Genomic DNA, 13,668 nt, shown 5'->3' on the forward strand with positions numbered 1-13,668 from the left:
AGTTGATTTCGGGGCTTTTGGAAAGAGAGTGGAGGGAGAGTGGATTTAGGAGCTTGCTGGGAAGGTCTTTTGGGTGAGGGTGCCTTTTCCTCTCTAAGTTCCAACCCAACTCAACCCCACCCCCATCCTCAGGCCTGTGCCTGGCTCTGGGGCCTAGCTTGACTGAGGCCTCCCTTATTTATTCTTTGCTTGTCTTTTTCTGGCATCTCTGGGTGAAGGGGGCCATTGAAATGCCCCTGGTTCTGACAAATCATGAAGCCAACGAAACATTTTGTGAAACGGGTCAATTTCATGAAAAATCGTGGTTCATGATTCCTGAAACATGACGAAACACGAACCTCTCGTTTCAGGTTTTTTCTGTTTTGTTCCCATGTCTACTTGCGACCTTGTGGAATGAGCCCTCAAAGTGAACAGACACTGTACCCCAGACAGACCGTATGCTTTTTCAATGGCTGACACAATCCATTGCGATACAGTCTGAGAGGATACCTTTTTGCTCTTTTCTGAGTTTGTACAAAAACCTTTTGTTGTGTCTAAATAAAAAGCTAAAGCTCTTTTTAAATCTAAAGTGTGCAGAGCTCTTTCTCCTTTCAACACTGGGTTAGGAAAAAACACAGGTAAAGAACTATCCTGTGTCAGATGGAACACAGTCAAGACCTTTGGCAAAAACTGAAGGATGGGCCTAAATACCACCTTAGCGGTACTGGGCACCCACAAACTACGAACCTGCCAACAGTGCCAAAAATGGTTGAGTATGAGGCTTTAAACAACATATATAAATGGAGAACTGTAGTGATAAATAGACAGAAGTGCTTCAGTAATATCTGCACACTATATTTATTTCATTTAATTTGTATAAAACCAAGGCTTATGATGCTAAGCAGAGTTCAGGCCCAGCCACTCCTGCGGCATAGATCACTTACACTTCCTACATCAGCATTTTTATTGGAACTAGGTCTAAAGGCTGCTGAATTATGTATCATCATTTACCTTTTCCAGTATGGGAAGCCATGACACAACAAGATGCAAGTTCTTTAAGCAAAGCCATTCTCCGTTTCGGGCACATTCTTTGACAGTCTGAATAGCTAGATCAGCTTGGCCCTGGCCCATCGCAACCTATAAAATAGAATTATTTTTTTCTAATTTATCATGGAAAATAATTTTCTTTTGAATCTTGCAGATGAAACATTACAATCAGATATGGAATGCTAAAAATTATGACACTGCAAAAATATGGCAGATGGCACCAAGTGCCACCTAAATAGAATGTGATGCTTATTTGTGAATCTTTCTGGATCACATAAACCACAGTTAATGGAAATAAGATATCAGCTATACTGATATCAGAGAAGAAACCTAATAGATGAATAATCACAAATATATTAAGAAAAGATATATCAGCGTGTGCCTTTCATAGTTAATAGAATTAGAGGTCAGCAGATGAATGAAGCCATGAATGTTCCTCATATTACTGTATGCTTGATATATCTCAATAGTAGAGTTTAGAAACTGCTGAGGTTAGGAATGTCTCATGTTAATTCTGATGTGATTACTCTTTTAAAAGCTGATGTTTATCATGTTCATGTGTCTATTTCACTGGACTATCCCCTGGTATGATGGTCTCTGATAGTCACCAGGCTGACCTTGAAACAAACATATGAGCTGGTACAGTGAAGGCTAGTATAGCGTAGTGGTTAAGTAATTCAGCAGCAATGCAGGACTTTGCTGGTTCAAATCTCACTACTGCCATGAACTCACCAGGTGGCCTTGGGTAAGCCACTCCTCTCAGCCATAGCTTCCCAGATGTCTTTGTTCATCGCTCTGAGTTGGCACTAATCTATGCAGAAGACTGGTATATATGACAATGACAATTCCTTCATGGATAATGAAGAAACAAATGTAGCTTGCACTTGCAGCTATAATGCTTCGCCCCAGCTCAAACTGCACTAAAGCATTGGAAATCCGTATCTTCTACACCAATGAATGCAAAACATTTGTTGGGCTTTTTTGGGACTGATGCACATATGAAACTTGCCTGATGATAGCATTCCCCATTTCTTTCAACACTTGCAAGTTCTTGTAATTCTTGAGAAGGATCAGCGCCAGGAGAAATAATAATCAGGATGGGTTCAATTTCTAAGGTTTCTTTGTACAGACGTTTCAAATTCAGTGGTGGAGGTGACAACTCTTTTATCCCTAAGAAATGGATGAATATTTAAAAATATATATAATGCTACTAAAGCTGATAATACATTTTGGGTAGCCATCTCTTCCTATCAACCTGTCCTGGAGATTTGTATCGAAAGACAGGATATAAATATTTTAAAAAATAAATAAGTAAAAATCTGTGCACTGAATAGACTGAAGTGCATCAGCTCCTTAAGCTCTCTGAGTTCTCAATTCCACTTCACAGTATAAATCTTTGGTACATAAAACATCATGGTATATAAAATCACACTGCAAAATCAGACAGTAAACTACAACAAGATGGATGCTGTCATAGATATTGACCTTTTTTGCTGATGCAGAAGCTGGTGATAAAAATGCCTAAGTTGGAAACATATTAGTTAAAACTACCATAATTCAATTGTGCACCTGCGCATATAAATAGCAGTACTTCAAAAGAGATCAATTTTGGAACCTCCAGTACTAAAACCAGACCTTCTCTAATGGTAAAATGATGAAAGGATGGTAAAATGTACACGTGTAGCTTATAAACCTAAGCAGCCCCCAAGTGTACGCTAACAATGGCAAAAGCCTTCATAAAACGATTCATGTTCAGCATTACAGGGTAAGTATTACCACTGCCATATTATTTACTTGTCAATGTTTTATAAAACCAAAGTTTCCTGTGCAATATATCTGAAGAGCATTTTCAGACTTCCCTGAAGGCACAGGATAGTGAATCTAGTTCTTCTTAGTGATCTATGCCATCCCGAAAACTAAATGAAAATGGCAAGAAATAGTTTTTTGTATCAACAATGCTGTATCGACATAGAAAAAAAAAACTTGAACAAAGACTCCAATTCATTTCACACACAGTTCTAGCTTGAACCTTTGACTTGAGGGTATGAGAGGAGTCTTGCCAGAAAGGAATCTTGATTGCAGGACCTAGGAAGGTCAAGCTAGATGTGCAAGTTTTTAAAAGAGTTGGGTCGGGGTACCCTGCATCTACACAGCAGCTTTGGGGAATACCTATTAACAAAATAAAGGAGAGCCCAAATGGCTTCAGAATGCCTTCGCGGGGGGCGGGGGGTGTCAAGCCATTTCTCAGTATCAAAATAGCACAGGAGGGAGGTTTCCCCCCATTCTTTCTGCTCCATGTGGAGTATTCTGTCAAGCTGCATGTCCAGTTTGACCTGAATACTCCAAGTGGAATATCAGCATCTCAACAGCTGTAATGAAAGGGTTCATTTACAGGCTTAGCTTTATTTGATAAGGCAACAGAAACTTGAGTGACAAAAACCAAGGGGCAAAGCTTGCTGGGTACCAAACAGCAATGACACTAGAAATAAAACTGCATGCCAACCATTGGTGTGTGGCATCCCATAAGGGGTCCCTTGTTGTTCAATCTTTGTGTGTGCCCCCTCGCCCAGCTGGTACAAAGTTTTGGACTAGGTTGTCACCAATACGTGGATGACACCCAGTTGTATCTGCTGATGGATGGCTGGCCTGGCTCAGCCCTGGATGCCCTGGTCAGAGCTTTAGAGGCCGTGTCTGGATGGGTGAAGCAGAGCCGGCTGAAGCTGAATCCGGTGAAGACGGAGGTCCTATACTTGGGCCATGGGTCACTGGATTTTGGAATCTGACTTCTGACCTTTGATGGTGCACCATTGGTGCCCATCTCATCAGTCAGAAGTCTCGAAGTGACACTGGATTCTTCTCTGTCAATGGAGGGCCAGGTCGAGGCAGTTGCCCAGTCTCCATTTTTTCACCTCCGGCAGGCCAGGCAGCTTGTACCTTATCTGTCTACTCATGACCTAACTACAGTGATCCATGCAACGGTCACCTTCAGATTAGATTACTGTAACTCGCTCTGCGCAGGGCTTCCCTTGGGTCTGACCCGGATATTGCAGTGGGTCCAGAATGCTGTTGCACATGTCCTGAAAAGGATACCATATAGGGCACATGTTACCCCAATCTTGCAGTGGCTGCACTGGCTTCCCGTGGAGTTCCATATTAGGTTCAAGGTTTTGGTCTTAACCCTTAAAGCCCTAAATGGACTGGGACCAACATACCTAAGAGACTGCCTCTCCCCATATATACCCCGGAGAGCACTTAGATCAGCAGGAAAACACCTACTGGTGGTCCCTGGGCCCAGGGAGGTTTGGTTGGCCTCAATCAGGGCCAGGGCTTTTTCAGTCCTGGCCCTAACCTGGTGAAAGTCTCTGTCAGAGGATACTTAGGCCCGCCAAGACCTTATATCCTTTCGGCGGGCCTGTAAGACAGAGATGTTCCTCCAGGTGTACAGCTGAGGCCAGTCTAAGGTTTCTAAAAATGCCTCCCTACTGGTCTCCCATTGGGAGGGGGGGGCTACATAATCATCTGTCCCCCATTTGCGCAGTCACTGTGGCGACACCAGTTTGTACCCCCTTTCCTTCACCAGTTTACATTTTGATTGGGAAAGAGTGGAGGGGGGTGCCATCTTGGGACTTTGATTGTACATATATACTGGTGACTGTGGTTTTAATATATTTAATTGTTTTTTTTTAATCATTATACTGCTGTAACCCGCCTTGAGCCAACTTGTAGGGAGAGCAGGCTATAAATCGAATAAACTGCATCGAATCGTAAATCAAAAACACTGGAAAGCAAGAAAGCAAGCACTGTTTCACATGCACACAAGGTGTTAGGGAAAAACACAAGATGTCTCCTGCCTATGTTCTCTTTGATTAGTTAATGCAAATAGAGTTTTCCACACGTGGCAAAAATGCAGGAAAATTTTTGAAGGACAATTTGGATCTTCAGTAAACCTCCTCGCTTTACTTTTAATTTCAGCAGGGTTTGTGCAGAAAAACTTCTTCATAGATTGTCCATTTCTGTTCCAAATCAAATATTATTGTATTTTTTAAATAAATATAAGGGATTCTGGATATTTCAATTCCATCACCACTATTAACTGTATACACTAGGGAAAAAAAGAGTAAAATTTACATTTTGAATAGGAATTAAAAGAGATGGTAAGAACTAAAGTCAAAAGCATCAATTCAATGGAGGATATGCAAACCGACCAGGGCTGCACATAAGCACGGAGCTCTTTCTTCAGTGCTAAAACCCTGTCGATCCTTTTCCCTGTTGAGGAACAGGGAGAGGGATGAATCCAGCTCCCCCTCCACTCCCTCTAAATCAAGTATGAGTGATTCAGCTTTTAAAAAAAGAACTCCATGTGCACTCCTGGATCAAAGAGGAAATTACACACACACACACAGAGTGAGAGAGAGCATGTGTACGTGTATGCGACAGAGAGTGTCATCACTTACCCAGAGCTTTACAAGCAAAAACAGCCATAGAACTCTGCAGTCTGTCTGGCCTGACAGCTTGGACCACAAGTACCTTAAAACAAATATATTCATAACAGACTTCAAACACCACTATTAAATGGTTATTATTATTATTTGAATTACATGCAACACAACCAATAATAAATATTATTATTATAATCATCATCACCATCATCATCAACAACATGATTTATAGTTCACCTTTCTCACTGAGACTCAAGGTGTATTACACAGTGTAAATCAACATGCTCAGTGGCTGGGACATTCAATGAACAATACAATAGGGTTTAGAATGCAGCAACCTGAAAAGAGTCTTCCATAAACACTTATTTGAAAAGATATAATGGTCTCAACACGTAAAATGTAACTTTGAGATGCCAACCAGTTATGCTTATTTATTATTATTTGTGAAGTAACACTAGGTAAAGTTGATTTCTGTACATGTTATGAGCAATGAAATGCTTCATGCACACTAAATACTTCATTTCCAAGCAATGGGAAGGAAGACAAACATTCTTCAGTCTCTAAGTATTTACTTTAATCTGTATTTGCATATATTCAAATTCTAGGTAATTGTCTCTCAATAAAATCCTATGCATATTAATTCAGGAGTCAGTATCACTGTGTTCAGTAAGGCTTGCTCCCCGGTATATGAGCATAGGACTGCAGACCAAACTATGCAAGCACTGGAACTTCTGCAACTTTATATAAACAAAAAACATACAAAAATAAACATAACTGGCACACCTGATTAACTCCTTATATCAAACAGTGACAGTAAATCTCCATTTTTTTTCATTATATAGATATCTGAAGGCATTTAATGAAGACAATTTCTTTAAATAAAATGAACAGATAATGCATTTAAAAAAACCTGTTAAGCACAGTGCCTGAATTAAAAAGGTATGCAAATTATTTAAACAGCACCATCAACAATGAGCATTCTTTTTGCATGAGACAACTCAAATTAAGTCCTGATTAAAACTGGCAGGTTTTGATCCACAAATTGCATTGAATGAATGGTGCCGTCCTAAGCAGAGCAACAGTCAGTTGAAGTCCATGGGCTTGGAGGGTGTTACTCTCTTTAGGATGGCACTGGTGATCTATTAATTCCATTGCTCAGTAAATCAGTACTTCCTGCCCCAAACCTTAATATTATTTTTATATGGATATGCATTTTAACTGGCAAAGGCTAGCCATACATCAGTGGTAGTAATTTTTGATGTGGATGAGAACAAAAGAATACAACGCTCAGAAAAGGCTTGGATGTAAAAAGGATTTCTGTTTGTCCTTTTCCCCTGGTTGCTTGGTGATGACTTTCTCCCATTTAATTTGTTACATCTTTGCGAAATCTAAGACAGAATATATTGCCTAGGTGTTCTTGATTTCCCTTCTATTTAATTTGTCTGAACCACTAATCCATGGGGAATGCCACGAGAGGTCTTGTTCGTGTTAATTGGGGGGTGGGGGGGGGGGGCTATGGCCTATGGGAAGAGAGCTGCAGAACAGTGAGGAGGGTACATAAAGCAGAAAATGTATTATTTTCACTGCTTTTGCTCTGTTCACGTAGAGCTGCCTGATACTGAGCCAGCCTGGTATTTATCTACCCAGACTGACAGCAGCTCTTCAAAGTCTTTTCTAACCTTGGTATTCTGATGATCGAAAAGGGAACCTCTTAATGCACTCACACCACACTACTTATTCATGGGTTCCCCCTTAACATGTAGAGATACAGGCAACCACTATGCTTAACAAATAGAGTCATATCTTTCCTGGGTATTTTAATCACATTTGCTTTATTATAAAACTTGAATAAGCTAGTTTTGAGTAAAAATTAACGCTAGTATTCTAACAGATTGTAGACATGAGGCAAAACAAGCATAAGCAAAAAAAAAGACAATAATGGTTTCATCATGCATGGATTATGACTTTTCAAATTATTTATGAATTTTCCTGGAAATTTAGTTTCCAACTGGAACTCCACCTCCCCTTCCTGGGATCTCCCATTGTGGAATATATACATGGACACTGACGGATTGGACTGTGATTGATATATTTATTGCTTTTTGTACACTGTTTACAACACCTTTGCTATTTGCACTTTAATGCACTTTAACAGAATAGAGATATATATTGCGATATTCCCGGCTTTGTTGTCTGTTTGTTCTCACTAACCGGGTTGTCTCCCTGGTTTTTGCTAAGCAAAAAAAAGAGCTGCTTGTATGACAGTACAGTTGTTTCAAACTGTTGATCTAAAAGGATAAACACAGGAATAAATGGTCTGCACTGCAGTTCTAGCAATCACTAGTCTTTTCCTTGCATCGCTGCTACATATTTAAAAGGCTTCAAACCACTTTAAAAACCAAGGCCTCAATTGGGCACTCTCTTTCTTCAAAGAGCTCATGGTGGTATATATAATCTCCCCACCCCAAATTTTGTTCATACAGCAACTCTAACCCTGTACACATGACCCCCTTCACACACACTGACTGAATGTACAGTGAAGATATGAGCCCGCTGCGCTGCCCACCACCTCCACACAGTTACTGGGCCATCAGTGTCGCTGCTTTCCAAACACTGCTGACCATGGGGAGGGACTGTACAGGCAGACACTTGAGTGGGGCACTGCACTCACTAGCTGGCGAACACATGGAAACTGGGCCAGTGGGCAACATGCTCGTGCCCACTCTCTTCTCCACACATTCAGTTAACACAGAGAAAGTTGGACACTCAGGGCTCCTGTGAGATAGGTTACGCTGACAGTAAATGACTTGCTCAAGTTCACCCAGTAAGAGTCATGGCTGAGTGCTGACTTGAAATTTGGATCCAAACCTGGGACTCTCAAGTCCAAGTCTGATACTCACTGGCTTCACTGAAAATGAGGCAACTTAAGTTGCTGCAGTAAATTGCTTCCATTCGTTTCAATGAGGTTAAGTCACAACAAAACATCAAACATGACAATGTACCTGCTGAAACAGAGAGATTCTGTTTGCAATAATGGATGGAAAATTTTGTTCACACATTGAGCTTCGTGAGAAAGGCTGCCACAGTGCTTCATCTTGAAAGCAAACTGTTTGGTACAAAGTCGGGAGGGAGATCTACAGAACAAGTGATATACATTTATCAGGAAAAAGAATGCATTTAAACAATGAAGACAAACTGAAATAGTTTTTAACTGTAATCCATGTAAGAATGTAAGACGAGACCTGCAGGAGCACAGAGAACAAATTGTTGTCCCTTCAGAAACCAGCATTCAGGAGCCTACTGCCTCTGATCTTAATGATTCTGTTTTGCCATTATCCTTATAGCTGTACATCTGTCAGCTATCTAAGCTAGTGGCCATCACTACATCTTGTGGTAAGCAGGTTTCAAAAGTTATATATGCACTGTGTGAAGAAGAGCTTTCTTTTCTCCATCCCGAATCCACTGCCTATCAACTTCATAGAGAGTCCACTAAATTTTATTATCATGGGAGTGGAAGAAAAAGCTCAACATATCCTTTTCCCACACCATGCATAATTGGATAAGATTGTGGCTAACTAAGTCTGTGATGCTATTTGCATATACTTCTAGCCATACAGATGCTGCTTCCCCTACCGTATGATCCCATACCACCACTGCATGTGTGAATGTTGGAATTAAATAAATACAGCCACTTGACCTTCCCATTGACTGGTACTCTTCTAGCTAGAAAAAAAACTCACATGATTGGTCCGGCCCACAGGGTTTTGTGAACAGAATCCAATAAACTGTTGTTCCTTCATTAATATTTTAATACAACAGCTACATGATTATTATACTATATATTCTAAAACGAACAATATAAGCTATATACAAACTAAAATAAACAATAAACAATTCGTTTCTGTGTGTGGCAACAACTCAAACTGAACACCCTGGAATCCTTCCAGCCCATATTGCCAGAATACTCATCCAAGTTCTCATCTCTTGTCTCTAGAGCCCTACAACGTCCTTGTGGTCTTATCCTTTATTTTTTTGCTTTCATTTCAGAATTCATCTGCTGCAATAACCTTTTGCTCTTGCACTAAGTTCCTTTCTTCTCTCGACAAGTGTCTTTGCTAGTGACTATTTGCTAGCCCTTCACCAGCTTCCATTTCTCATAATCAAGGCTGTGCATCCCTGACCCCTCGGATCCTTTCTTACTCTCCTTTTCACTGGGGTGTGCCTTGCAAACTTATCTACATCCAAGACTTTTCCCCCTTCACTTACTCCCACCTTCATGGTTTATGCTACGCCACTGCTGAATTAGGATGCTTTCTCCAGACTATCACCCCAGTCACCTTGCTCTCCTTAAAATCGCTCGTCACATTATATTTCCTCTCAGAATCATTCTTGGTCCACAGATGTAACTGATCCATTCTGCCTTTTATCTAGCCGTGACCCACTTTTCTCTTTTTTCTTTTTGTTACTTAGATTGTGAGCAATGCCCACAACATATCAGTAAATATTCAGCTGCAACAACAGTAGGAATAGACTGGATTTACACCAGTGTAAACTGATTCTGGACCAATGGTTCAGATATAAAAATCAGTACTCTCATTTCAAAACTAACCCAACATAACCAGCAACTTTACGTCAAGCTTTCGCATGCATGCATGAAAAAGCAGAAATGCTAACATAAAAGAGCAAAACTATTATTTAATTCAAGTAATCTGAGCTTTTTATGTGAGTTAAAAAAACACAAGGGTTATATTTAATATACACACACTTATATAATAGGGGCCTAACTATACATCACACACAAGTATGGGTAGCTAAACTCTAGCTATGCTAAAAGGGAGAAAAAGCTACAGACTACAGAGGTGGTTTTAATGCAGAAAAGTCGCTACAAGAATAGGTTGCTAAAGGAGGACAAACTAATAATACCAGCTGCTTCAAATACTAATCCTTCAAACACTTATCACATTGGCAAACATCAGTTTCCATAAAGCTAAATTAACTTCAGCAGGAACGCTGAAATGAAATATTACCTTAAGAGATGCTACTGCCCAGGCTCTTTCCTGTTCTATCCAAGAGGGAATCTGGTCTCGGATGTTTTTTTGGGAATCCTTAATAGAACAAAGGCATTAGGTTGTGATCGTTGTCAACAAGAATGTTCTTGGAGAGAAGCCATTTCTTGGGAACATAATTTGGCCAAATATAAACATGTTAGCCCTACTGTTTAAGCTCTATTTCAAATTGCACTTATTCCAAGGAGGCAAGTTCAGACATGCTAAACACAGAAGAGTTGGGCATATCCCGCTCCAGTTCAAGGCATTCTGCTGCCCCAAGAATTCTTCCTGTGCTGCCTGAGCTGGGTGTAAGCTGAAATCTAGAAAGAGTGCCAAGACATTTGCCTCTGAATCAGATGGAAGGGGTGCAGATGCCTCTTCTGCAGTCTGTCTTGGAGCCAAGTGGCAGTGCCGTGGGGGCATGCCTCTTCTCATTCCCCTCCCGAGGATATGGCATCCCAAGAATCCGCTTGAGTGGAAAACCGGCCTTGGACAGATCTCAACTTTGCCTCTTTGAAATCAATGGCAATTGAAAGTGCTTAAATTTGGCAACCCCATTCAGTATTTGCTTGGAACAAAAAAAAGGCACACAAAAAAGGAGCAGCATTTATCAGTGTCTAAAAACAGGGCTATAAATGTGCCAGCCCGATGCTGCCAACTTGAGTCTAACATTTAATTTAGAAACTAGACTTTTGTCTAATGTATTTATGCCAGTCATATTTGTATCAATGAAGCACGGGCATCCCTGGACGCTAAGGTAACACTAGAACTACATCCTGTTCACACCTGTCTCAAATATTTTACTCAGAGATCTACTTCTCTTTTTTTTCAATTAAATAACTGTGCACGCACACACACAAAAATCCCGTTGATGAGAGCTGAAAGGGAGAAAAGTTTCACAGACTCTCTTCCCCACCCCCTCTCACAAAGTTTTAATCACTGCTGGTTCTTTCCCCCATCTGCTGCGCTGGTGTTATTGTTTTTAAAAATCAGGCTTTGTCCGGAGGTCACTTTAGCTCCTCAGGGATCATGAAGAAAATCATACCATGAAATCAGTATGATTTGGCTAACTAGTAATGTCACAAAGTCAAATGAGAAAGAGGGAAACGTTTCCAGCCATTATGCTCAACATTCTTGCAGACCCTCTAACTGTTCCCAGAAATGAGGGAACAATCTGAAGCAGGTCTACTCAGGAGGAAGTCCCATTTTATTTTGTGTGGCTTGCTTCCAGGAAACTGACCTCTGGATTGCAGCCAAAGAGCAAGTTCTTCACAAAACCTACACACTCTAACATAGCTCAGCCCTAATAATATAGACGTGCATCCCTGACAGCAAAATCACAGAAGCAACTAGAGGTTACACATTGTTTCTCCGAGAGAGAAAAAGGTCCTGTTCACTTATGCATGTTTACCATTTGATGACTCAAAAGTATCAAGTGATGATCTGCATTTGTGAAAGACTTATTAAAGATTAAGCATCACAAACACAGTGGGATGGATCCAGGCTACTTTCTCCACCAACGGAAGGGGAGGTGTAATTTCCAGCAATTCCCTCTTCCAGTTGCAAAGCCCTCATCATGCTGTTTCTGAGAGTCCCCTGTCCCCGAGAAGCAGCATTTTGGGGAGATCAGTGGGATGCAGCAAGGGGCGCAGGGCCGGAATGTTCTGTTCCACTGACAAAAGTGTCCTGCATGAACAGAAAATTTAGTCTGGATCCAACCCAGTGCATCGCAAGCGAGTCAGTTCTCACACTTAGCTGCAAGCATTCAACTACTGAGTTATCAAGTAAACAGAACTCATATAATAGATATGCATGCGCAGTGGACCAGTGGCATTATTACTGGTGTGGTGGAGGTGAGGAGGTTGCTTTGGTTGGCCTCTCTTGCCTTCTGGGGTTGGCTCTAAATCTAAATAAACAAAACTAACACAGGCACCATAATTCAAGTATGGCATTTTCACTGCCCTTTTTTCACAGCTTTTTCTCATGACGATGTTACAAAAGCATAGGAAAATTTTAAAGTTAATAGAAACTATATATTCTATTAAATATGGAAAAATCATACCAAAGCATTGCAAGTGATTCTCATAATAAATAACACTGTACAGTTTCCCATCACTGTCTTTGAAAGTTATAGTGTGGTACTTTTTATAAGAAAAAGCTTAGTTATTCTTACCGATTTTCTTAACATGTCTCCAATGATTACTCCAGTGAATGTGTCCCATTCCTATGAAAATAATCAATACAAATATGCATATATGGAAATTCTAAAAAAAAATTAAACATAATGGCTGCATTTTCAAAAGGATCTAAGGAAGTGTGCATCTTGATCCAATAATGACGAACAATGTATTTGCAATTAAATGGAGGGGGGCATGTGTGTGTGGAGGGGGGGAGAGAGGAGAATTGGCAGTAGGAAAACAATTAAGCCCCCTCTCTTCCCTCCCTTCACAGGTCCAAACTACCCTCACCTAAAGTGACTTTCCCTAAAATAACAACAATCATTACCAGAATTTACTTTGAAATGTTTGCCTGTAACATGCAAGAGTATGTTTTTGTTAGTTAATGATTATAGTAAGAATACAAAAACCATCACACTTCAGAATATAATCTGATGAAAAAGAGCAGTGTAATTAATAGGAGTAGTCCAAGTAAAATTTCTCAATACATAAAAAACAGGAGGGACTGGGAAGCTCCTCTACTCCCAGAGACAGAACCAAAATCAAACTGAAACTTATGATAGGAGCACCTCTCATTTTGGGGGTGTAGGATAGAACATCAGGGGGGAAATCTGCTTTTAACATTCTGAGACCACTGAGAACTGGCTACTTGCCTGTAACTGATATTCTTCAAGTCATTTGTGCATTCATAGTGATGGGCTTAGCACCTGTGCAGAACTAGGATTTGGAAACTTCTGGAGCTAGTTTTTTGACAAGAAGATTCTACTTCCCCCCTCCCCCAGGCAAGGCCACAGCTCAGAATGAGAATACGCAGGGGAATTTTCTTTCCCCAATCACAATGTAACCAATTCTTAGAGAAAACGTATGAGACAATAGGATTGACTCAAATGGATCCTGCTACCTTTCCCTGCACTAATCATAGGTTATGGTTATGCTGCTGAGGAATCTTCGGGGAATACAGCAGGCTGCTCTCCATCC

At 40.6% G+C, this 13,668-nt stretch overlaps 1 protein-coding gene across 1 annotated transcript in view; it reads right to left on the minus strand.

The window, feature by feature from the left end:
• Positions 1-13,668, minus strand: part of DYNC2H1 (dynein cytoplasmic 2 heavy chain 1) — a 217,617-nt gene that overhangs the window by 91,401 nt on the left and 112,548 nt on the right. Inside the window, exons 72-77 of the mRNA XM_054973537.1 lie at positions 12,687-12,737; positions 10,493-10,570; positions 8,468-8,599; positions 5,481-5,553; positions 2,036-2,196; positions 991-1,116 (exon numbers count right to left, since the gene is read on the minus strand). Coding sequence (XP_054829512.1) covers positions 991-1,116; positions 2,036-2,196; positions 5,481-5,553; positions 8,468-8,599; positions 10,493-10,570; positions 12,687-12,737 — 621 coding nt within the window. The remainder of the gene's footprint in view (positions 1-990; positions 1,117-2,035; positions 2,197-5,480; positions 5,554-8,467; positions 8,600-10,492; positions 10,571-12,686; positions 12,738-13,668) is intronic.

This window comes from Eublepharis macularius, chromosome 3 (genome assembly GCF_028583425.1).
Source record: "Eublepharis macularius isolate TG4126 chromosome 3, MPM_Emac_v1.0, whole genome shotgun sequence".
Classification (NCBI taxonomy): Eukaryota; Metazoa; Chordata; class Lepidosauria; order Squamata; family Eublepharidae; genus Eublepharis; species Eublepharis macularius.